The sequence below is a fragment of the Microtus pennsylvanicus genome, chromosome 12, assembly GCF_037038515.1.
Source record: "Microtus pennsylvanicus isolate mMicPen1 chromosome 12, mMicPen1.hap1, whole genome shotgun sequence".
Lineage (NCBI taxonomy): Eukaryota > Metazoa > Chordata > Mammalia > Rodentia > Cricetidae > Microtus > Microtus pennsylvanicus.
Window position 1 is genome coordinate 3,158,425 of NC_134590.1, and position 26,576 is coordinate 3,185,000.

Consider the following 26,576-nt stretch of genomic DNA (forward strand, 5'->3'; position numbering starts at 1 on the left):
TGGGTGCATGCACACAGCCCTGAGGCCCCACTGTTTCCTCATGCTTCACTGGGACTCCACAGCCCAGGGCAATTCACGTCTTCAGATGAATCAGCAGTTTGCAGTTCGCTCTTTTCGGAAGGCTGGTGTTTGCCAACAGCGGCATGGAATGTGGCGCTTAAGTCAATTGGCCGTGAACTCTCGAAGGGCATTATTAAGGGCTGATAAATAGGAACCGGGGAAGGGAAAAGGCACCTCTTGATATGGTCTGAGGGCATCTAACACCCGTCAGTTATAAGAGACTGGGCAGCAAACGCCTGTGGGCAGAGGCTGGTGCCCAGTTCTGGGCATAACGCTGACTATGGTCTATACATCAGCTCTGCGCTGAAAAGCAAGTGAGCCATGGCATCCTGCCGTTTCTACTGTTTACAGTCAGCACGGGGCGCTGGGCAGATCGCTCAGTCGTTCACGACATAACCGTGAGGTCCACAGTTCAGATCCCCAGTGCCCACAGAAGCTGAGCATGGTGGCATGGACCTGGAATTCCAGCACTGGGGGTGGGCGGGCAGAGACACGTGGATCCCTGGAGTTCCCTGGCCAATGAGCCCAGCCTAATGCATGAGTGTACGTGTCTCAAAAGATAGCACAGCTGGTGGCTGGCTCATCTGGTAAGACACTTGCTGAAGACGGAAGGAAGAGCAGATTCCTGAGTTGGTCTCTGACCTCCACATGCACACTGTGATAAGCATGCCGCCCACCTCCCAGCATGAAGACACACACGGTAAAAAGCCAACAACAACCAGGAAGACAGTCCATGCCAACATGTGGTTTACACACATACACCAGAAACCCAGCATGAATGTGTCCTTCATTGTCATTAATACTAAAAGCAAATAAAACAGAGCTCACCATGGAGCTGGACCAGGCCTGGAACTTGGTATACTAACCTCACGATGTCCACCTGCCTCTGCCTGCCATGGGCTGGGGTTAAAGACATTCACAGTCACGCCTGGCTAGAGATGAAATTTTTACAGCAGAGTGACTTAAAAGGGGGGGGGGCAGCACGGTGGCTCAGCAGAGGTGTTGCTGCATGAGAAGTGCAATCTGAGCCCCAAAGCTGTCCTCCAACCCCTTACGTTCGCCACAGTAAGCGTGAGCTCACACACGTCACGATAAAAACATCATTAGAAAACAGGAGACAAGTTTCCCAGTCTGTGAGGCAAATGTCCCGAGACCCGCCCGCCCTGCAATCTCACCGTTAGGACTAGGTGGCACCTTTTCAAAACACGGAACCAAAAGCAAAGAGAACCAAAAGCTTCACCAGTTTCAGCGCTTACAAGCCAGAGAGCAGCGGCAGGCGTGCCCGGGGGCACACTCGCACACTGAAGGTCATCCTCTTCAGCGAATTCACCGCCGCTCTGGCTTTGTTCCTTCACACAGCTCCTGCGCGTCCTCGGGAGAGCACTGTCATCCAGCACTGCCACCATCTTAACATCCCCACTCCCTCCTGCCTGGCTCCAGGGAACCAGGGCCCATGTCCTCCTGGAACACAGCTCCCCTGTATCAGCTGAGCATACGCAGGCACGGGCCACACCATGAATACAGAGAACGGGAAGACGTGTGTGGAGGGGACAAATTGTTTGTACGGTTGTCTTGTCTGATTTTCCGCACTTGGGCTTTCATAAGACCCGTGCCTCAAGTCTTGTAGGAAGGAAACGAAGAGCCAGGGTGCGGCCATTTCCTAACTCAGAGAAGGTGGCTACTGTCTTTCTACCAGGGGCACTGTCTCTCAGAGATTTACCCCTACTGGCCACACATCAGTGCTCCAGAATGCGTTTCTGTGGAGGACAACGTCAGTATGAGCCCTTCTTACCCCAACTGTTAGAATCTTCCAAGTTACTGTCAGCAGTCAGGAGACTCCAGAGTGACAAGCAGCTAGCTCTTCTCTCCTGCCAAGTGTGGTGACCACAGCTGTGGCCCAGCAGCTGGGGGGCAGATGCAAGCTCTGTGGCAGGCCTAGGCTACCTAACCAGTTCCAGGAGAGCCAGACTCCAGAGAGAGAGTGTGCTAGGAATGGAGCTCAGGGGGCAGAGTGATTCTGCAGCACGCACAGAACCCTAGGTTCCATCCTCAGAGCAGCATAAACCGGTAACAGTGGTGGACACTTGTTATCCAGCGCCAGGCGGTATAGTTAAGGAGCTTGCGGTCAAATTGTGGTACACGACACACTGTCTACATGGAAGGAGAGCGACAGAGAAAAAGAGGAGAGAGAGACCCTGTCCAGGTAGGAAGGAAGGGAGGGAGGGAGGGAGGGAGGGAGGGAGGGAGGGAGGAAGGAAGGAAGGAAGGAAGGAAGGAAGGAAGGAAGGAAGGGGAAAAGGACCACCATTGTAGGTCCGTGACCTACCCAACTAGTAGTATCTAATAGGTGAGACGGGTGCCTCCCACAGGCTGATCCAGGCTCTGTCACCTACAGAAAACTCTCCACACTCTTGGACAACACCCTTCCTCCTCACAGACAAACACAGGAAACACAGCTTGTCACTAAAGAGCACACGAAAGCCGGGCCCAGGCGTCTTCCAGCTAGGTGGACGGCAAGCCCTGTCTTTCCCACACACACCACCACCTCCAGCAGCCACCCTCCTCGCTGACACCACCGCCAAGAGGCAGGAAACGGAATCTGTTTATGCTCCAAATGAAGATACCAGAAGCTTGCAAATCACTACAAGATAGATAAACTTATTTTATTGTTATTAAATTTATTTTTTAAAAACACATTTTCTATTTATTGGCAATCCTATCATACTGGCACAGAAGTGTACCATAAATAATCGAAGCTCCAGCCCATAGGCATACAGTGACCACTTAAGGAAGGATTATTTCACCTTTGGTGTCTGTCCTTAAGAAACCATCACAGAGCCCTGACACTCCACAGGCCAGCAAGGCTGCACGGTCTGGTGTGGCGGTCTCAGAAGTACCAAACGCTCCAAAGCGCACGGTTTGCTTGCTTTAAATTAAAACTGTAAAGAAGTCAATATTTTAGCAAATCTAAACTTATGATTCTGGCCCCTTGTGTCTTCAGTAATCCAAGGTTAAGTGACATTGCACCAGTTAAGCACAAAAAAAAAAATCACGACACCTCAAAAAAGGCAGTGTAGTAAGAAGAAACTCAATTTAATCATTTACTTTAGCAGGCAAGCGATGTGTAAACATTCAGCCAGCAGCCGCATCCGACTTACAATTTAAAAAGAACCGAGATCAGTGATTATAATTTTTCCTTCCCTTTCCCCAGAAGAAGAAAAAAAAAAACCAAAGAAAGAAAGAAAAAAAATCAAAAACAAAAAGAAAAAAAAAGATCTGGAAATGAATGACTTAAAACACTACAAACATTGAACATTTGGTTTAGTCTGCTCCCAGCCCGTGTGCACCCGCCGTGTTTTGTCTGAAGGGCGTCTCTACTCCTAAAATGCGTTATCTTGTAATAACTTGCACATGAGCGTCTGCAATCCAGGAAGTTGTCATTGCATGTGGGTGGGTGTGCCCGCGTTCCTTAGTTAAATCCCATTTGCAAAGGGGACATTGACATCTTGATCCAAAGCCTCTCTGACTTCCAGGGGGAGCGTGTCAAACAGTTGGTCTTCCACAACAAGCCCGCTTTTCTTGAGCATCCGACACTGGCCCAGCTGGGCTGGCAGGCGATCCAGGCAGTTCCCCTTCAGCTCCAACTGGGTGAGCTGGGAGAGCTGACTGATTTTCTCAGGGAGGGAGGCGATACAGTTCTGCCCCAGGTTCAAAGTCCTCAACTTCACGCATTTGAACAACTGTTTGGGCAGAACGTCCACTTTGTTCCCCGTGATGTGCAAGTGCTGCAGGTTCTGCAGCAAGCCGATCTCGATGGGGATGGCGGAAATGTTGTTATAGCTGACGTCTAGGCATCTGAGTTTCTGTAAACTGAACACCGCCACTGGCAGGGACTCGAGCTTGTTGTTGGAGAAGTAGAGGGACTCCAGGTTCTTGACGTGGGTGATGGAGGGCGGAATCGTCACAATTTTATTGTGCCACAGTTTCAAGCAAGTCAGTCGCTTCAGGTGTTGGAAGCTGATGATCTCCTCGATGGTGCGAATGTTATTGGACTTCAGGTCCAGTTCCTGTAGGTTGGAGAGGCTGAAGATGGCGTGCGGGATCCTCTCTAGCTCGCAGCTCTGCAGCTCCAGCTCGGCGACGTTCATCATCTTCTTCAGGCTGTTCAGGACCAGGAGCTTGGTGCCGTCGTTGTGAATGACCAGCTTCGTGAGGTGCGGGGCCACATCCGTGATGTTGGAGGGGACTTTGGTCAGATTGCTCTTCACATGAAGGACCTTAAGGTGCCGCAACTCCCGCAGAGATTCGAGTCCGATCATCTTATTGTTTTCTGAGTTCAAATTGCCTATCAGATACAACTCCCGAAGGTTTTTGAGCAAATATACCCAGGCGGGGATTTCAGCTACATCAGTGAACTTCACGTGAAGGCACCTCAAGTGATCGCGAAGGAAGCTAAAAGCGGTCTGTTCAACCTTGGCGGGGCAGTGGCAGAGGTGGAGCTCCTGGAGGTTGGTCATCTGAGAGATCTTGGCGGGAATTTTCGCCTCTGGAATGAGTTCGAGTTTCAGCACATCCAGGTCTGTGAGGTCAAAGACAGCGTCGGGCACCCCGGATAGCATGAACAGGTGCAGCTCCTGCTTGTCCTGGGCATTGCGAGATACATGCTGCCTGAGTTTCTCAAAAGTCCATTCGTGGTTCAGACTAATTTCCCTCAGCTTGTTCTCGCTGACCTCCGACAGGAACACGCCAAAGCGCTTGGAGTACAGTTGGTCATACTGGTCGACCATGTGCAGAAGGAAAGCAAAGTCGTTCTTGACATCTGGGATGTCGCTGAAGCTGCTCTCTTCCCGGACTTTCTCAAAAGAATATTCCTTCAGGGGGATCCTGAATAACCAGAAGAGAGTGTAGAGGCAGATGAAGCCATAGACACAAATGATGGAGATGTAGCTGATAAGAAGCTTCTTCAACATGTAGGCCATGTTGTGGGTGCACTCAAACACCTCGTAGCCCGTCAGGTGCTCGACTTTCGGCTTGCAGACATGCTCGAAGCTGATGGCGTTGACAAAGTTTGCGGTATAGCAAAGAATAAAAATGAACTTGGCAGTTTTGATAAGGGTTTGGACCACATAGAGCTTATAGATCAAGTCACTGTCTTCTACGTGGGCACGGAATTTCCTCACTTTCTCGAACAGGGCTTTGGCCTGTTCTCCGTCCTTCTTGTCCAGGATGGTCATGCTGGGCACTTCAATCACCGGCTTCTCCGCTGAGAACTTGAAGCCAGTTTTGTTGATCATGGGGGTGCTGGCGCCGGGGCTCCCCTCGTCACTGCTGGTGGACACATGCTTTGGTAGGGTCTGGGCACCTGTGATCCTCTGCTTGTTTTCCTCAGAGTCCTCACAGGCCGTCTCGGACAGCGCTTTCGTCGTCCAGGGAGATTCAAAACACTTTCCTAATATTGAAACAAAATGCTCCACCTTGGAGCACGTCTTAGGATATTTGAACCAAAAGTTGCTACTGACCATGAGGATGATAGTGTGTATGAGAGCGAGGTATGGGAAGTACTTGGAATACCAAGGAAGGGCCAGGTGGTAACACATTTGATTGATAAAGACATACTGCTGAAAATCCAAGTTGGTCTTGCGGCCCGTCGGGTCTCTCTTCTCCTTCAGCTCCTGATTTGGAAAGGTGGACTCCGCGTGAGGATGAGTGGCTTGGAGAGGTACTTCAGGCGTCACGGCAGATGTGCTGAAGGAAATGTCATCTGTCGTCCGCCCGGTTTGGTCTTGAGGCGCAGTGGCTGTTTCCATCTTCGGGACTTCGGTGGTGGTGTCAGCAGTTGCGGGTGGCGTGTGCGCCTTTGAATTTGCAGGGGACGGCAACACTGGCAAACAGACCACCTGATCTTTGGTAAGTTGCATGGTCCCTGCGAAGATGGCTACCATCAGCATAATAACCGCTAAGTAATCCATAAACACGTCCCACCATGGCTTCAGGATCCGGTAAGTTGGCTGGATGTCATTAAGGGAAGCAACTTCTGCGAGGGTAAACATTCCTGAAAAATACAAAGAAAGCAAAAGGCGTCATTACAGAGCAGTGAGGAACAGGAGGTGAGAGACGGAAAACCCAGCGCTCATCCAGCTCACCCAGATGGACGGCTTCTCACCCAGGTCTTATGTTTGTGTCCAAGACAGCTAGCTGTAGCAGGGAACAAACTAAAGGAAGGAAGGACGGGTTCTGGGTGCAATAAGGTTCTCATTGGTCTAGGATCTGTAGAGAGGTGGTGGCATTTATATACTGAACCGACAAGATGAGAACTCAAGGACTGAGACAGGGGAACGAGACCACATTTGTTTGCATAAATCTAAAGTTCCATGCTACCCTTCATTCTACACAGCTGGATGTTCCCGACTGAGACTTGCCACTTTCCAAAGGTGTGAGTCTCAAGGCCTTGTGTTTACCATCTGTGTACACAGGGATGCAGTCTGAGGATGGCTATGAAGGTTAATTAGGTAATGAATGAAGAGCTCTTAGCACAGCTTGGACCACAAGTGTTTGCTAGTAGTTTATGTCAGCATGCCCAGCCCTTTTAGACGGATTCCAGACAGCTGAAATTAAGGGTCTAGAACTCAGGCAGAGTTCAGCTGGGAATGCAGTTTGCTTCATAGAATACTTGCCTAACATGACCTTGAACTCATGATCTTCCCACCTCCAGCTTCTCTGAGTACTTGATGGCATACACACGTCACCACGTGTTTGCTGCTACGGACTGAACCCAGGGCTTTGTGAACGCCAGGCAAACCCTACACCAGAGACCCTGTTCGCTTCTCTCCCCGTCCTGCCTCCTCTCCCCAGGTGTGGGGACTATCAACGGTTTTAAGTGATACAGCTTTTATGTAATTATGTCAAGACAAACCTGAGAACCCGAAGCAGCTAAAGCATTCAGCTATACGTACGCCCTGTAAGAACAACACACACCGAAACTTCGAGGATTGAGTCTGAAATGTCTTCGAGTGCTCATCACACACGTGCGCTCACACACGCGCACACACACACACGCACACGCACACACACACACGCACACACACACGGGGGGGGTACATGGGTGATGTCATGCCCACCTAGACCCCTTTTATTATGAATTTCCTGTGAGTATCTTACGTGTCGTTGACCTTTCGTGATGGGCTTAGGAATACAGGCAGGAAGAAGGGCTGCTGGAATTACAGCAAGCCAGAGTAAAGAAATACAACAGCAGCTCATGTTTGGTCTGAGGACTGAGGCAGAGATGAATGTTGACGGTACTGTCCCACTGTCCCGAGAGCACTGACTGCTGACTTGTCTCTTACAGCCCCGTCACGCTTTGACATCCTTCGGCTTCGCCGGTCCTCTACCTTGAAGCAGGTCCTTCAGTTAGACCTCCCTCCCACAGCTAGGAAACTTCCCGTCAGTTGCCCCCCAGACTCCAGTTTTCTCTTCCTGGAACTCTTCCTCCACAGTCTGTTCAGCTGCCAGGTTTCTGTCTCTTTTTCCTCTCTGTTCACACTGCGGATTGCTCCTGAAGGCCGCGGTACCTCTGCCCAACGCGGCCCTCTTCACAGCTGGTTTGTCTGACCAGTCCAGTGAGGGCAGGGGCCGTGGCGAGGGCAGGGGCCATGGCCATTTCCTTTCCCTGTTCTGACATAGTAGGTGCTTGGTCAATGAAATAACGCAGGAAATTTTAGCCATCATCTTCAAAGTATAAAGATTGTGAGAACATTTACTAACTGTATATGTAGTATTGGGAGGGGGAACAGCTATTAATTGCCCCTGCAAAGCAACTTGTGACTGAGAATAAAAACTCCAGGACAGGCCTTATCACGAAAGAGAAAAACGGCCACACAAGAGGAACCATGGGGTTTTGTGGTGCTGTTTCCTAGCTGTCAAACCTTCAGTCCCATTTCAAGCATCCCAAGGGGAGCTAGGAGCCTGGCCTTTTCCCAGTAGACGGAGAAAGCTGAAAGCCTGTAAGGTCATAGCAGGGAGCACGCCAACTGCCCACTTCACACTGGCTTCCTCCCTCTCCAGCAAGAGTGATAATGCCAAATGAAGACCAGCATCAACCCATGCTCAGGAGGACATGACTTCCAGTCTGCACTGACACGACCACGGGGTTTGTCCCCGACATCTCCCCACCCTCCTTTGCTGAATTTACGAGCTCCCAGGTGTAGCGCAGCCTTCCCTGCCCTGCTCCTAGCATGCTGACAATAATCAAGCTAACACACCCTGGTACGCACCATGACCCACTCTGACCCCTGGAAGAACACGGGGGCACTTAGTGACGGTGACAGCAGCCAGCCAGCACTTGCCATCGTCCTTCCACAAACCAGGCACTGTGTTAGCAGAGTCACACAGGCTCTGACCCCCACTTTCTTTCTTTTTTTTTTTTGTGGTTTTTCGAGACAGGGTTTCTCTATGGTTTTGGAGCCTGTCCTGGAACTAGCTCTTGTAGACCAGGCTGGCCTCGAACTCACAGAGATCCGCCTGCCTCTGCCTTGGGATTAAAGGCGTGCGCCACCACCACCCGGCTGACCCCCACTTTCATACAGGACGGGGTCCTGAAAACAAACCCATGACGAGCAGTCTAGAGTTTTTATATTCTGTGGGCTGTCTTAGGTTACTTTTCTATCGCTGTGACAGAAAGCGCCATGACCATGGCAACTGAAAGAAAGTATTTAACAGGAGGCTTGCTTACAGTTTCAGAGGTCAGTCCATGACAATGGGGCATGGCCGGAGCGTGGCAGTAGGCAGGCAGGCGTGGTGGCACAGCTGAGAGCTCAGAGCTCAGAGCTTGTCTCTGATCTACAAGCATGAAACAGAGGGTAGGGGGTCTAACCAGGAATGGCATGGGGCTTTTAAAGCTCCAAGTCCGCCCCCAGTGACACACCTCCTCCAACAAGGCTGTCTGTCCTAACCCTTCCCAAGTAGTCTGAGCATTCAAACATATGAGCCTATGGGACCCATGCTCGTTCAAACCACCCCACAGGCTTCAACACCACCCTGGGCTCCTTAAGTGTTCACAGCAGAAACAAGCTCACAGAGTTTAAGTCATGGAAACTGAAGGGTTGATACTGGCATCTAAGGCCAAAGCAATGTCCGTCTACCAGATGATAGGGCTTCTCATGTGTGCAGTACTCTCCAGTGTGCAAACGGCTTTCCCACACAAGCTCAACTGTTCTCAAAACAACCCACTGATTCAGGCTAAATTATTACTGCCTAATACTACAGGAAAACACGAGGCACAAAAAGCTTAAGCGACCTCCCGGTGCTAACCAGAAAGTGACCTACCTCCGTGTGTTAATTAGAAAAAGGCAACAGAATCTTTCATCTCCAGATTTCTCTCTCTTTGCCAGAGTCAGCCTTGTTAGCAATGGCTGACCGCTGTAGAGGGGACTTCATGGCTGCCCTTGGCTTTGAGGACACAGGGCACTAGAATGAGGTAATCACCGTTGCCACTAGGGTAATCTTTTACGACCTTCACTCAGGATGCAAGGAACTCAGCAGCGGGCCAGGTACCGTGGGGCCAGAGCGGGTGGAGGGATGCAGAAGACCACACTGCCTCTCGAGTATCCTCCAGCTCAACTGGGCTGGGCTGGGGGTGATACACTATAAGGGGGGAACTGCTCTGACTGGATTAATGCAAAGTACGGGAGAGGCCAGGACACGGCAGGTGCAAATACACAAGCAGGACGTAGGATGACAACCCCAAACGCAACAAAGTGGGGGAAGATGGAACGATGGGCAAAGGAACAACAAATACAAAGTCCTGGAATTCTCTCCACAGATAACCACTGGGTTCTCATTATCACAAAGGGCAGTGAATTTAAGAACACTTAGTCCCCATGGCCCCACACAAGGGAACACTCTGCCAGAAACCTCATTCACCACATATAGATTATTTGCCATGTGCCATGTTTGGGCGGATTAAACGGGAATTGTGATAAATTAATGATTAGCTATATGCAGTGATAGACGCCTTACTTAACCCAAACACTCTGAGGGATGAGGCAGGAGGATGGCCTCTCTGAGCTGAGTTATGTATTAGTCTCACACATGAGCACACAAAGAAAAAAAAAGTAGGCTGTAGAGATGGGTCCACAGTTGATTAAGAGCACTGCCTGCTCTTTCAGAAAACCCAGGTTTGATTCCCAGCACCCACATGGTGGCTCACAGCCATCTGTAACTCCAGTGCCAGGGGATCTAATGCCCTCTTTTGACCTGAGGGTACCAGGTACACACATGGCACACAGACACACACGCAAAACACTCGTGCACATTTAAAAAAGAAAAAGAAAAAAAGAGGTCCTCTTGCTGAGGAAATGTCCCAGCAGAAATATAAAGATCAGGGATCTGAGTTCAACGAAGGTCCAGAGAAGGGCATCACTAACTAAAGACAAGAGGTTGGTCAGGTCTTCAGAACCCTGATTTGACCAGTCCATCTTCCTTCCTTCCTCCCTCCCTACCTCCCTCCCTCCATCCCTTTTTCTCTCCCTCCCACTCTTCCCCCCTCCCCCCTTTAGTTTTCAGAAGGGTTGTTAGCTAGTTCTCATACAGTTCAGATAGCCCTGAGCTCCTCATTCTCCTGCTTCCACCCCGTAAGTGCTGGGGCAACAGGTTTGTGCCACCACGCCCAGCAAGCATTTCTAAGGGGCTCCGTTAGGGGAGCTTTGCTAACTTACACCCCTACATCTCACCCATGCCTTGGTAAACAGACGCCTGTGAACACAGGTGAACGTGGTTTGCGCCGGAAGCTGGACCCGAAAAACAAAACGGAAAACCTTGCAGCTTTCCATAGCTCAGACATTCACAGCACTCCTTTCCTGTCACCTCTGCGACTGGAAGCCTCCCGGTTCACCTGTTCACGCACATCTGCTTAGATACTGACCCCTGAGTCTGCCAGATCCCTAGGTGTGGCAAGAAATGCTGGGCACTTTGGTCAGATGCTGGCCTTAAAAACCTCTCAAAGGCAGACTAGAGAAAGATAGGCGGGCACACAAATTCCACACCTTTGATAGGAAATTGAAGTTAAAAAGCTCCTGGGTGGTGCGTTAGGAAACCTTAGCTCCTGGGATTGAAATGATCATATACCCGTTGCTGTGACATCTGCCTAGCCCTCGGCAGTATCCTGCGGCTCCCTCCAGCTGCTGTGAGCTCCTTTCCTAGCAGGTGGTTTACTTTATCTGCACGTCCCCAGGGCACAGCCCGGGCTAGTGGAAGAATGAACCACACAGGCAGCCAGCCGCATGCCAGGAGCAGGCTCATTAGATACTGAACCCAAGCCCAGTGCTGCCAGCAAGAAAGGTCACTAGTAATTACACCAAGATGAAACCAATGGGCGCTGACAGGCATCTCTCAACGTCCAAATGGACAACACAGGTTATTCTGAAGTTAGCTCATAGCAGCCAGGCATCTGCAGGCAGCTGGAGAAACAATGACCAACTGACTGCTAACAGAGCGATAAGCCCATGATCTCTGGGACAGAAGCCGAGGGACTTAGCACATCAGAGGTGACACTACACCACAGGCCAGAAAGCAGCCTTCTGCCGCTGGCTCCCTTCGTGTCCTGCGTGGATGTGTGGGACAGGAACTGTGAATGAGAGGAGCCCATGAGATAGTAGCAAATGACTCTCATCCTGTGCAAATTTTACTGTGGACAATAACGCAGAACATTGTGTCAAGCCAGGCTATCCAAGTGCCGGGTATATCAAAAGCATTCGACAAAACTTAGCTGTGTTAGGATGTACCACGTCGAAGAACATGTTTTATTTGAAGAATCCTATAAAACTTGTTGCCAAGTTTGTTTTACACGATGAACTTATATAAAAGAACCAGGGAGCCCAGATGTTCTCAACTTGGCTTTGGCTTCTGTAGGCGGAGACTGCTCATTTGCTTCCCATCAGCCCTGACTCGAAATAATCACACGGAAACTATATTATTTGCAATACTGTCTGGCCAATAGCTTAAGCGTATTTCTGGTTAACTTTTCTATCTTAAATTAACCCATTTCTATTAATCTGTGTATTACCTCGTGGCTGTGGCTTAGGTAAAGTTCCATCTGGCACCTGTCTCTGGCGGGGCTACATGGTTTTTCCCTGACTCCGCCTTTTCTCTCTCTATATCTTTTCCAGCCTGGCTATATTCTGTTAAGCCATTAGCCGAAAGCAGCTTCTTTATTCATTAACCAATAAAAGCAATACATATATAGGACTTCCCACACCAGGCTCGTACCAAGTTCACGTAAATGTTGCACATCTGAGCATCCCGCACCAGCACGTCTGAGCATCCCACACCAGCACGTCTGAGCATCCCACACCAGCACGTCTGAGCATCCCGCACCAGCACGTCTGAGTATCCAACACCAGCACGTCTGAGCATCCCACACCAGCACGTCTGAGCATCCCGCACCAGCACATCTGAGCATCCCGCACCAGCACGTCTGAGCATCCCACACCAGCACATCTGAGCATCCCGCACCAGCACGTCTGAGCATCCCGCACCAGCACGTCTGAGCATCCCACACCAGCACATCTGAGCATCCCACACCAGCACATCTGAGCATCCCGCACCAGCACGTCTGAGCATCCCACACCAGCATCCATTCAGCTATCCACTTATCACTTCCTGGCCATCCAAGGAGGATATCTGCACATTCAAGTGTAAACACAATGGAGATTCCTGGGGAAAACTTGGGAGGCAAATCTATACCTATTTCCCCTTTCACAGTGTGTGGATCAGGGGAAGAACACACACATTCACACTTGGTTGAATATACACGCTGTCACGATTTATGAAGAGCCACCAAGAGGAAAGGCGGTGGCCAACGACCAGACAGTGGAGCGAGCTTTCCCTGCGGCAGCCCTGCCTCTGCACAGGCCCCACACCAGTCTGGATCGCTACTTGGTTGGTATTTTCCCTAAAGAGAGCTCTCACATTGCAGAAATTCCGATCCTAGGAGGCTTTGGCCTCTTCCCTGGGTGCACGGCAATGTGAAGGGCGATGTGGGGTTTCTTACTGTCAAGATCAGGGAGGAAGGAAGAGGAAAGGAGACGTGAAGCGTGTAGAGCAGGCTGGCCCAGAATATGCAGAGGCCTACAGAAAGTGGGGGAGGGTGAAGGACACCCAAGGAGCTGAAAGGTTTGGCTTGGGCTTGGAGAGTGAGCACACAGTGAGACACACTTGGGGGGGGGGGCTATAAGGCTTCATTTGATGCCATCAGACTAAGGGCAGGGGCAAACCACTGAAGAGTGGATTGAGGTGGAGCTGGCGAGAAAAAAAAATGCTATCTGTGTCTGTGAGATTGTTTAGGGCCTGGTGGACTGGTGCATTATTTGGGGTGAAAGATACAAGCAGCACTTTAGCTTTGAGCTGTAGGAAGCAGATGAGTCAAGGGGGTATCTTATGAGAGGTAAGGGCCAAAGAGAGCAGAAATGACTGCACAATGACCTACCTGAGGGAGAAGGAGCCGCACTCACTCAGTTTGCTTCCTGTCCCTTTATTGTCCCATCCCTGCACATTTACTGTGAGTCACACAGTTTTATAGAAACCGGATTGTTTTCATGAGCCTTCAAATCTCTTTGGAAAGTGAGCAGGTTATATATAAAAGTCCAAAGAAATATATACCAGATGCTTAGTCTATATGCTTAGTTGGGTAAATACTACTATAGTGATATCACCATTCAGTGGTTGAGAACTTCTGAGGTGCACTGTGGGGCCCAGCACACTTTTAAAACAAATTAACCAACTTTGTCTTCACTCATATTTAAAGAACTCACACGACGGATCCTAGGATATAATACCATGGACAGTACAATCAAAAGGAAGCTAGCATACCTCAGGGATCCTACAGTCAGAGCCTTTGATTATTTATACCTACAATCTGGTTTGTAGGATAGCTACAATTAAAGGAAAACACACATATCTGTACAAACCCTTGATTACTCCTTTCAGGGAGGCAGAGAAAAGCAAGACAGCTTGAGTTTTATTCTTTTAAAGTGAATGTAAAAGAGTTTACATTAACTAAACAGTCAACAGTGAGCGAGGGTGGGAGGGTATGGGGGATAAGAGAACAGGGTAAGGGTTGAGCCTGTGTAGGATCATGAAGAAATAGTAGAACTGAGTAGTTTGAATGTGATTGACCCACAAGCTCATAAGGAGTGACATGATTAGGAGGTGTGGCCTTGGAGGAACTGTGTCACTGTGGAGGCGGGCTTTGAGGTCTCCTATGCTCAAGCTATGCCTAGGTCAGTTCACTTCCTATTACCTGCCAATCAGCTCCTTCTCCAGCACCATGGCTGCCTGCATGCCATCATGTCCCGTCTTGACGATAATGGACTAAACCTCTGAACTGTAGGCATAAGAGCTGCTATAGTAGTCATGGTGTCTCTTCACAGCGAGAGAAACCCTACGACACTGAGCTAAAACGGAACCGACAGTGTAAGAATGTGTTCGCTTGCTCGGGTTCTCATTCTGTCTTCAGCTCACATACTATCTATGAGACAGGAGTACACACGGCCTTACTATCTTTTCAGGGAAGCCTAAGCCTTTCCTTTTCCTGTTGATGAAAAAAGGATAAAACACCACCGTGACAAAGCAGACACGCTGAATGCTCCCACTGGAACACAATGGCCTCTAGATCTCAAAAATCAAGGGCTGGGAATGGGAGTAGGCATGGCCAGGAATTGCAATGTGGTGCCGGCAAGAGAAACAGCAAGGATCATGGGAGCTGGTGAGATGGATCAGTGGGTAAAGGACACCTGCTGCTAAGACTGACGGCCTAAGTTTAACCCTTGGAACCCAGAGGGGGGAAAGAAAGAAGTGACTCCTACAGCCATCCTCTACACGTGTGCCATGGCATGCAATTCACCCACACGCGTGTGCCATGGCATGCAATTCACCCACACGCGTGTGCCATGGCATGCAATTCCCCCACACGCGTGTGCCATGGCATGCAATTCACCCACACGCGTGTGCCATGGCATGCAATTCACCCACACGCGTGTGCCATGGCATGCAATTCACCCACACACGTGTGCCATGGCATGCATCCACCCATACACGTACAAATATATAGATATAACTTTTAAAATGAGGTATGTGGGCCAGGCAGTGTTGGTGTACCCAGCACTTGGCAGGCAGAGGCAGGCGGATCTCTGTGAGTTCGAGGCCAGGCTATTCTACAAGATCTAGTTCCAGGACAGCTAGGGCTACAGAGAAGCCCTGTCTAGAAAAGGTGCCTCCCCCTCCCCCAAAAAGAAGATGTGCAGGTATGGGGTAGGGGAGGTCATAAAAACCGAGAGGGAGAAAAATAAATCAATGAAGAAAAACATAGGGAAAAAAAATCAAGAAAACCGATAGGTAAGAAGACTTTAATAAACACATACAACAATCTAATAATGCAGCGATTACAGTGCAAATTCTTCAAAACCAGTAATAACCTCCGATAAAATCATCTCTCTCATCATGACCTCACCCTGGTGCTAGGAAACACCTCTGATAACCAATAATCCCTCCAAAGGTTGACCTTTTAATGTCTTATTTTAGAATCAGTGGTAAATTGATAAATTTGGCTGAACGTTACTTTTGTCCTATTTCAAAGGGTTTTAATAAAACAAAGATGTCTCACTCAAACTGAAGTGCTCTACTTTACTTCCGAACCATCTGTCCGCCCGGCCGCTCTCCTGAAAGGGCATTTTGCCTCAGTCCCTTCACTAGCTAAGGCAAGCTTGGGACGAGTGCCACTTCCCTGTCCCTGCGGTGCAGACACTAGCAGACCGGTCAGAGAGCCACACAGTTCAGTTAGAACTCGAAACATTTCCCCCAGCGGAGCTGTAACAGTGAAGTGCCGCCGAGCACATCGGTTTACAAAAGCGGAACCTGGGGATGGGACAGCACAAAACATCCATGTCTGCAAGCATCTGCTCAGCATGTGTACTGCAGACGGCTGCTTCCCAGGGGACTACGGAGAGCTCTGACTTGGGATCATCCTGAATATTTGCTTTCTGGGAAATGCATATTTCCTTCTTAAAGAACAGTCCTAGAGAACGTATTTTAGAGAATATATTGAATGATGATTTTATCACATTTTAATGTACTTTTGTGTGCATGCAGCTTGTAGTATTTGTGTGCCCACAAGTACCATAGCACTGATAGAAGTCAGAGGGCAATATAGCGACACCATCTCAAAACAACAATAGCAACAAAAAACGAGACAAGTTGCTCCGTTGAACACGTTAGAACTATGGTCATTAATGTCTAATGCTACAACAGACCAATATCTGGGGTTGTCAATGCCAAGAAATACGAAGGTTAGTTAAGGGTCCATCCATTCACTAGTCTCAAACATCACACACTGCACTGGGGCCAGGACCTAAGGTTGCTGATCATTTAGCTTGGTCACAGACTTCACACAACCTTTTTGTGATAAAGCTATCAACTTATAAACATCCGTACTTTCTTTCTTTTTGTTTTTTTCACACAGGGTTTTTCTGTGTAGCCCTGACTGTCCCGGAGCTCACTCTGTAGGTCAGGCCGACTTCAAACTCAGATCCACCAGCTTCTACCTCCTTAGTGCTGAGATTAGCAGTGCCTGGCTAACATCCAGAAAATGTCTGGTGTAAGACATGTGCTTGGCATTGTGCTTTCTTACAGCTTACAGATCTGCCCATGATTACCTTAAATCCTCTGGACCACTACAGTCCGGTCCAGCATTGTTCAAACACTCTGAATGTACTTCAAGAAGCAGAGATTCATTCTGTTACAGCGTGACACACCCCTCAAGAGGTTAGCTAACATCACCCACCACAGCGATACACATTTCTGAGAGCAGAGACACACGGTGGGGGAAAATGAACACTAGTTCTTGCACCTAAAGGTGGTATAACACTCACCTCGCATGCCCTAGATCCTGGGTTTAATCCTTAGATTTACAAATAAAATAGAACACAGATCACCGAATTCCACTACAAAACTACTCTCCCTCTCTACCACTGTGGTGGAGAACCCTGCATCACTATCATGCAATTTTCCTGAGTGCATTGTTGCTACGTGAAGACAACGCTTCCCAGTCTAACGCAGTGCAGCTGGGCCAATGGGATTGCAAGGAGTTCAACTCCCTGGCATCCTCTCTAAAGACAAGGCTGCTTGATTCGGCCTCCCTTTTCCTCTGTTCAGCCGCCTGGATAGAGGAGAGCGGTATGACTTCAGAGGCCATGTGGGAAGCCAGAAACAAAATAATAACTGACAAACCATAAAAGTAAATTAACAAGCCAGGCAGTGGTGGCGCATGCCTTTAATCCCAGCAGAGGAGGCAGAGGCAGGCAGATCTCTGTGAGTTTGAGACCAGCCTAGTCTACAAGAGCTAGTTCCAGGACAGGCTCCAAAGCTACAGAGAAACCCTGTCTCAAAAAACCAAAAAATATAATTAATTAACATACTATAAAATCACATTAAAATAACAAACAGGATAGTAACTATAACAAAGTTAATAAACTTGTGAGAGGCAAAATACACTGGACAGGAAGATGATTTAACTCAGGCTAGTGCAATAAAACATTCACTAATGAGGGTTAGCTCAAAGGAAAGGGAGCCTGGACTCAAAAAGACTTGTGGAGACCTGAGTGTCGTGGGAACCTGGAGGCAGGAGAGATGGGCTCACCTCCGAGCACCCGAGAGCAGAGTGGTTTGTTGTGGTTTTCTCAGATCCCCAAAGAGTGAGGCGGGAGAGGTCTGGGAAATGGACGGATATGGGGATGTCTTCCAAGAGTTGGGCTCGGGAAAACACTGTCAGACTGAATATAGGAGGAGGCAGCAGGGGCCCTTGGGAGGTTACAGCAGGGGCCATGAGACTAGGTGCCTGTCTCACAAGACAGGAAGAATGACTAACTTCACTCTTTCAGTTTGGATAGCTTGGATTGGATGACACACTTAAGCAGAGGTAAGTCTGGGTGGAGCTAAGAATGTCAAAAATGAAGACCAGGGGTGGACCTAGGAGCATGCAAGATGGGACAGTACTCAAGGAGGCAAAAAGCAAGAACCACTAACACCCAGGGAAGTGACAGAAGACAAAGGGGGTGGGGGTGGGGGAGAGCAGAAGGAAGACAGGCACTAGGAAGAAGTCGGCCTGGAAGCCGGCACAGGGACTTGCTCCTCCAGGTGGAGTCCTAAACTGATGTCTGTCATTCAGCAGTCGCGGAGAGGCTAAAGGCAAGGCCGCAGCTGCCTGTGCAGGTGAGAGCCTGCTGAGAGCAAGCTGGGCCCCAGAGGACACCTGGCTCAGGTGGGCCAGGACCAAGCAGGAACTTGAATATTTGCTTCTTTCAACTCGCCTGGAGAAAAACAAAAAACCCAAGGGCAGGCAGCAGCAGGAGGGAAGGCAAGCAGGCAATCTGGCCTAGGATGCACATAGGCCAGGAAAGGAGAAGCTGACCATCACCGGGTGACAATCACAGAGGCGTCAAATTATATACCACAAACACATTCTGATGAGGAGTATAATGAGCGCAAACACACACACACACACACACACACACACACACACACACACACACACACACGGCTAGTTCAATCTTCACACCTTTATAAAGAAATAAAGATGAAGGAATTCCCATTCCTGTGAAGTTCCCTTTACTACACTGGTGAACATACTCAACAGTGAAACTTTAAAGGGTTCTCTTTGTACAAAATCTGAAGTGGGGCGGAAGGGTGCACTGTAATTCTGTGTAATAACACCCCTTCCCCCCAAAACAAGCATACGCACGCACACAAACACACACCCACGTAGCCATGAGTGAACAGCTCTCATAGTGCAAACAGTATCAGACTCTCCACCGGTCCTAACTTCCTGGGAAGGCTAAACATTCAAAGAACTCAAGTTAGAATTCACTGAAAGGAAGACGGCGTGGAAAGAAATATTTATCCTTCCTAAGGAGGGTCCAGTGACCTAGCTTGATTTAATCTGCACTTCCGTGGCGTCAGGTTTTGGGGGGAGGGGGTTAGGGGGCTGGGGGAAGGGAGGTGTGCAGGCCATCTTCAAAGGGCAATCTTAGGTTGTTATGCCCATACCTCCTCCACCTCTAGGGGCTAAAATCACAGCCAAGATTAACTTAGAACTTGGTATACTTAGGACCTTCTTTCAAGTTTACTCTGCGAAACGTTTTCCAAATTAGTGTTTCTACAAAGGCAAACCACTAGAGCCCAAACGCATTCTCTTGCTGCTGAGGGAATGGAAAAGACAACGAGGCACTAGAGAGGATATTTCTACCTGTGGCTTTTAGTTATGGAGTCCTTTACCGCGCTGCCTCTCGTCACCCGGCCGGATGGCCACTTTCTGTGCACAGGGTTGTGAGAGGAGCCGGTGTGGCTTCAATGACTCAGGTCGCTAATTCGCTAATGTCACAATCACAGGCAGAAGAAAAAGCAGGCTTGAGTTGCACAAGCCGAGCCAGAGACAGTAAGCCACAGATGTAAATTGCAGGCCTCTCGCAAACACTGCCATCAACCTCCAGGAGCTTCCTGCTCCATCAGCTCGTCTTAATTGCTTTTCACTCTGCTGTTGAAAAGCAGAAGTCCACCAGGCTCTGGCCACCCGGGGCGGCATTAGGGGAGTTTCTCTCACACACCCCTTTAAAGCTCAAACAAGCATACCCAGTTTTTAAGGAAATGCCAAGAAGGAGCAGGTTGACGGTATTTTCCACTGGTTTAAAAATAAATGCATTCTACTCTTGATAAAAAGTGTTTCGGAATTATAGGAACAGGAAGCAGCAGCTGGACATAGCAGTCTTCATTTCCTGAGAGTCCCAGCGAGGAACTCCCCATTGAGACAAAAGCGATCCAGAGGTTGGCGTCTGTTCCAGGGCCTGCCCACTCCAGGCCGCATCAGGCTGCCAGAGCTGGTTACCACAGCAGATGGTATCCAGTCCCATTAAAAATTACTACCCACTCCACTCCGGCAGCTTCAGTGCCCAGCAGGACCCTGGCACTAGGAGAAGGGACCTCTGCTCAGGCTGAAACAGTCTGTCTTTCTGGCTCACTCTAGAGGCTTCAGGAGCCAGGGCGGCAGACAGAATCCCGAAGGAGGCTGAAGTCTAGCTCCGTGCCTCTGTTGGAAAGAAAGGAGCTGATCATAGCTGATGTTCTCAGCCACACTATACCTCAGTTCTCACATCTGCGAAATGGCAAAGAGGTCACCCACTTCATGGAGTAATATAAAGCAAATGAGACAACGACCGTGAAATACTGCTGAAGTCACAACCGAAATAACAGACTAGAGCGAGCGTAATGTACACTTAGTATCACAGGGGCTTCTGGCCCCAATACCTCCACAGAGAACATCACTTCACCTGAGCCTTAAGCTGACACCCAGGAGAGGAGGCCATCGTGCAGAGTAACTGCTACCGGCATCACTACCATCGTCGTCACTAGGTGGGAAACTGTGCCCTAACTCCTGGCAAGAGTTCAAGTCAGGGGCTGAGGAGGCGGGTAAAAGGATCTCAGCTCAAATTCCCCAGAACCAATGTAAAAAGTCCCATGTGATGACAAACATGCCTGTCACCCCAGTGTGATAAAGACAGGTGCTTCCTTGGGGCTTGGCAGCTGTTAACCTGGCTGGAGAGTCAGGGAGAGTCCCTAATTCAAGAAGATAAGATTGAGAACACACACACACGCACGCACACGCACACACACGCGCACACACACACACACACGCATGCACTCAGGCACGCACGCACACACTTCAAGGCATTTGAAACACATCTGGCAGTCTGCGAGGGCCAAGCAGGAGATGGGGAATTGTGAAAGCCCCTTATATTTCAGGCCTGTTACTCTGGGCAAATCCCTCCACCTCTTGTGCAACATGATTCACCCACTTGTCACCAGCACCGGGCTAGTGTCAGACAAAAATAGACGAGACCCGGTTCCAGCTCTTGAAGAACTCGCTTGGAGGCCAGGGTGGGGGATGGAAAGGAGTGACATATAAACAAATTAATTACAAAACAGCAGGACCCAGGACAGGAAATGACTAACTTTGTCTGAACTTATGGAAGAACTGCTCTAATTTGTAACCTGGGAAAAAAACAAGGGAACCAGACTACAAATTCCACCTATGTTTGTGTTAACTAAACCTCTGAGAAAAATCTGGCTGGAAGAGACGGTCCAGTGTCCACACGGCACAGCCCCTACAGCTCACCTGCTTAGAAACAAGGAACACACCACATAAAACAACACAGATGCCGCCAGCGATAGAAAACTCCAATACTGCAAGATTCTTAAAAATAAAAACAGCCGTCAGAGCACTTCTAAGATAAGAATGATGCTTTGTAAGTCACCGCGGTGGAAACCTGACCAGGTCTCCCCATACGGGCCACAGCTATGGGACAAAACACCAGAGCCCGAAGGGATGGTTTTACATACAAGTCCCTAGCGTGGCTATGGGTACTTAGTGTCTCTCTGATTCTCTTTCCACACTCACAAAATGGGCGAGGCTTGGCTAACAATAACCGTCGTAATGGCCACCTGCCTCCAAGGGTCACTCGGACGATGAACAGTGGTCAGACAAAGAAGCACACGGACCCTTTCTGGACACAGAGTCAGGGTGACCCGAGTTAGCTGCTACTGTAAACTGCAGAAGTGAAACAGCAACAGTGTTCATTTACTACAGTCGGAGAGTGCTGGCCCAGCATACACAACACGCTGCTCTGATTCTTGGTACCAGAAAAAATGGTGTGTGATGCAGGCCTGTGTGCCAACAGCGGGGGTCGAGACAGCATCCAAGCGGTCAAGGCGATCTTCAACCAGAGCTCGAGACTACATGGGATCCTTTCAAAAAGCAAACAAATGACAAAATACAAAATTTAAAAATGCTAATTTTTTTCTTGCTATTCACAAATGTTCCCTTAAGGTTTAAAGTTTTAGATTCTGTCTAAGCCTCCATATTTCATTTTGTAGAAATAGACAGATGGTTCATTTAGTTGATAATGACATCAGGTCACATGCTCCATGTGTGTGTGTGTCTCTCTCTCACACACACAACTACACAATTTTAAGGGATTTATCCTAACATGAAAACTTATTTCCAGTTGTAGATAACGTGATTCTGCTGGAATTCTGAGTATTCTGGAATGACAGAAAAGCAAAAACAAAGGAAAAATGTTTTCACATTCTCATTAAACTCTTTTCTCCACTAGTATAGATCATTTTTAAAATCTAGTTTACCAAACTTCAAAACTAAAAGAATTCATTATACCACTGAGGTTGCAAGCAAGGCTGGCCACCCACCAAAAGGACAGGCAGTTTAAGTAAAATTACTTTCATTTCTTTCTTTTTCTCCGAGTATGGGAGTTTTGCCCGCACGCACGCATGCATGTCATATGTGTGCCATGCCGGCAGGGCCAGAAGAACTTGTCTGAGTTACAGGTGGTTGTGAGCCATCCTGTGGGTGCTGGGATCTGAACCCAGGTCCTCTGCAAGAGCAGCCACTGAGCGTTCTGAACCGCTAAGCCATCCCTCTAGGACCCAGTTCTCACTCTTCTCTCACGGTATTCACAAGGAAACTTAGGGAGTTACTCAGACTGGACTCAGTATTTTGTCATTATTACATGGTCACTGTCTGATGAAACAGGCTGTATCCAGATCAAATTAAACTTCTATAAATCAAACTGGATGGTTTAATTGTCAACATCAGCAGCACTCAACAAAGCAAAAGATTCTGTATTTAATATTTAATATATTAAACATTATCCACCCGTTGACTGTAAGCCAAAATCAACACTTCCTGACTTAGGGGCCTGTGGTTTTCATCTTAGTCAATAATATATAGGTTTGGACCTCAAAAATCCATCAGTAAACCTGCTGCTGAGGAAGGGTTACCAGAACTCTAAAAGAATAAGGAGGTGTGTACTGGGGGGGGCGGGGTTATTATGCTCTTATTATATTTTAGAAAGAATTTTTCTACACAAACAAAAAATTGTTTTACTCTTTGCTTTGTTTCTAGTCAGGAAGGCCCATTGTGTAGTCCTAGCTGTCCTGGAACTTGCGCTGTAGACCAGGCTGGCCTTGAACTCACAGAGATCCTCCTGCCTCTGCCTCCCACATGCTGGTATTAAAGGCGTGTAGTACCACTGCCCAGCTTGGTTACTCTTAAAGCGTTATAAATATGTCCACAGGAAATGAAGCAAATGAATTAATTCAAGCTATGATTTATCACGATTCTAGTATGTGCCGGGCACAGTAGGGGAGGGGTTTTGTGAGATCAGCTCATTTAATTGGTTTAAATCCTTTAAGCAAATTATTTCCACAATTTTTCACATGAAGAATAATAAAGCACAGAAATGTTACGCTGTGGCTCCTCAGCCACTTGTTTGAGATCAAGTAAACTGTCAAACGACGTCTCTGCAAAGTGACGGAGCTAATGCCTTCGTCCAGAAAGCAAAATTAAATAAGAGAAAATGACATGGGGGGGGGTGGGCAGCGCTAGAAATGGGGCCTTGAACATGCTAGGCTGGTAAGAGTTCCACCGCTCAAACACAGCCCAGAACAACTGTGCTGAAGGATAAATGAGCTGAAGAGCTGGCAGGGCTCCAGAACGGCCTAATGTACTCAGCTTCTACAGATACCCACAATAGCTCTACCACAGACAGAATCCTAGCCACACTAGCCTCTGACCGCCGAGTAACAAACAGACTATCACAGTGAAGAAATAATCCGCCCGGCTGACACCTGCACCACCGGCTTCCTTTCTATTGTTTCGCGGGGAGGCCAAGTTTTAGAGAAACACAAGGAAGAAAAAGCACTGACATGTTTCTTGACCATGACATTAGATTAATGAACCCAGTCGTACAAATCAGAAATTATAGTGACAGAATAAAATGCACTCCCAAACTTGTGGCACATGCCTGTAATCCCGGCACTTAGTGAGCTGATGCAGGGGGACTGTGATTTCAAGAGCAACCCTGGCCACATGGGGAGAATCTATTAAAAAAAAACCAAAATGAAACAAAAATATAAAAGCTAGACCTGCTGGTATAAACCTGTAATTTCAGCACAGGAGGCAAAGACAAGAAGATCACTCACAAGTTCAAGGCCAGCCTGGGCTACAGTTACTTCCAGGACAGCCTGGGCTACATAGTCAGACTCTACCTCAAAAAAAGAAATAGCAAAAACATAAGAAACTCATGTTTAGTGGATAAAACTTTTTGAATACACGCACACTACAAGACTTTAGGTACCGGTGTGAGGGCAGCGCCACACCAGGTCACCGTTAACCGGCAGGGTGACGGTGCAATCACGGATAGATGCTAGTCTAGAATGGACTCAACATTTGAACAGCCCAGTGCAAACTACTAAGTCTGTACAGAGCATGTCCATGCCTAGCCAGACAGAGGAAAATGATTCCTTTAGTCTTCCTATCATGGGCTCAATCACGTCGTACGACAGTCTAGTGTGTTTGATCTCCTCAGGAGACAACGCAGGTAGTCCATTTACCAGAAGTTTTAAAAGCCAGAACTAACAGTCCTCAAAAGTCAGCTCCATGTCACACAGGCTGTTGTGGAGAAGCCATACTACAAAGTGGATCCTGTGTCCCCAAAACTCTTTCAGGATGAACCCACCCAAGCCCCAGTTCACTTTCCAGCAGGGAGAGCCGCCCAGTTCCTGACTGCACACAGCTGCTGGGTGTAGCCAAGGTCAGATTCCATGTGTGGAGGTGCAATCTGATGACGTGGACCTGCAGGTACCTTCATGGGCTCAAACTGTACAATGTAGTTCCTACTTAAAAACTCAAACTCCAATGTGTCCCATGAGCGAAGTCTCCCGTCCCATTGCAAGGCTGGGTGACCTGGGCCGTCTGAGTTTCCATACCTTATTGTTCACAGTTCATTAGTGTAAATACCAGGATACACCGTTGCTCGCCCAATGAACAGCACCATTTCGGGGAAGGGACTTGCGTGTCTTACTGATCTCTGGTTATTTCTTACCTGCTTCTGGCTGCCTCAGACACAAGACGCATGACAAATGGCTGTGAAATGAACTCTCTGGAGACCAATGTCAAGAATTCGCTTGGCATTTCCCTTTTTTGGGAGGGGGTCTATACTAAATTCTAGAGATTTAGCAATATTTCGCGCTCACAAAACATTTTCAACTTAAAAAAAAGGAGGGGCTCCTGCGGATATTAAATGTTAATGAAAATTCAGTAGAATTTAAGTAGTAAGTTCAAATGAGTGACACAGGAACATGGCCCCAGTGTGTCAGATCTCCAGGACCTCTGCTCTATCACCACCCTGGGATTCACCTCTGAGAGCTGTTTCTTCTCAGTTCCTCTGCCCCTGGATATGTGGGCACAGACCCCACGATGCTCAGGTATAACTCAACTGTTCAGATGAAAGAGTGAGCTCATTGGTGCAGAACCCAGAAAAACTAAAACACTTGGAGGGAGGGAAAGGGGGGAAAAAGTCAGGGAAGAGTAGAAATAAGTTTTAACAAGTGGTGTAATTTGAGAACGAGGTTACGTGAGGCCGACGGGGAAGGGGTAAGGGACGTATGTGTTTGGGCCTGAATGTGTTTAGTTTTCAAGCCTGAAACAAAGGCTTATGCAGGACTTGTCTGCTCTTTTCTATTTGCTTTTCTTGTTCAAGTTCATCCCTGGCGATCTGGGGACAAAGGTGGGAAGAAAGCTGCTGGCTCTCCGGCTTTTTATAAAAGCACGGGAGAAGGCAGGAAGCCTGGCACCTGAAGACAGTGTCTTCGGTGACAGTCACAATAGCCTTCTTGCTTGAATAAACACTGACAGGTTCCTCTGGAGGGGTGTGGGTTACCCACCGGGTGTTTCTCGTAACACAACACCTGCATTCAGCCGAGCAGGGCTTCCCTCAGACCCGCACCAGAGAGCTGCTGACAGGCTGGAATGCATGAGCAGGAAAGGGAACTGAATTCAGCTTGGACGTCCTGGCCAGTGCGGCAGAACTGGCATGACTCAGCAGGTTGCAACTGTAACCCTTAACCAGTGGAGTCTTTACCCAACGCCTGCTGTGGATTGTGGATGCTTGTGTACGGACCGGTCTAAACCGAGAGCCCACCTGAGAAAAGCGTGTAGCCTGAGCTGGCTCAGCACACAGACATGCTTTGCTCATGAGACTCAGCCAGTGGCTGTCCTGTTCAACTGCGGTACTGAGCTGGGGCTCTGATGCCGAGGACGGCAGGATGGGGTGGGTCTGTGCGATTCTGTTAAACGCCGTCAACGTCCAAAGTGGAGCTGTCGGCAACACCAAGAGTCATGATCTGGATGCACTCGCTCCTTTCCCAGCTAATGGCCGCCGCTCAATCCTCTTTGGGCTCTGTCATATTCACTACAGAGGCCCGGCAGGCGTAGTCATCAGGGCGCTTTATGAAAAGGAATCATCAAATACAGATTAATTATTAAAAGGGCTGTGAAGCATGGCAGTAAAAACAGCAGGGAAGGCGGTGGCCGTGACTGTAAAGCCCTGGCCAATCTGGGA

General features: G+C 48.6%; 1 protein-coding gene across 6 annotated transcripts in view; it reads right to left on the reverse strand.

The window, feature by feature from the left end:
* Positions 1-3,137: 3,137 nt before the first annotated feature.
* Positions 3,138-26,576, reverse strand: part of Lrrc8d (leucine rich repeat containing 8 VRAC subunit D) — a 136,719-nt gene continuing 113,280 nt past the window's right edge. For 5 of the 6 annotated variants that reach the window (XM_075942898.1, XM_075942899.1, XM_075942904.1 and 2 more), the window contains one exon: positions 3,138-6,112. In XM_075942898.1, the coding sequence (XP_075799013.1) occupies positions 3,534-6,110 (2,577 nt within the window). In that variant the 5' untranslated portion in view covers positions 6,111-6,112 and the 3' untranslated portion in view covers positions 3,138-3,533. Of the gene's footprint in view, positions 6,113-24,567; positions 24,712-26,576 lie in introns of those variants that run through there. The other variant, XM_075942902.1, reaches the window with a different exon arrangement.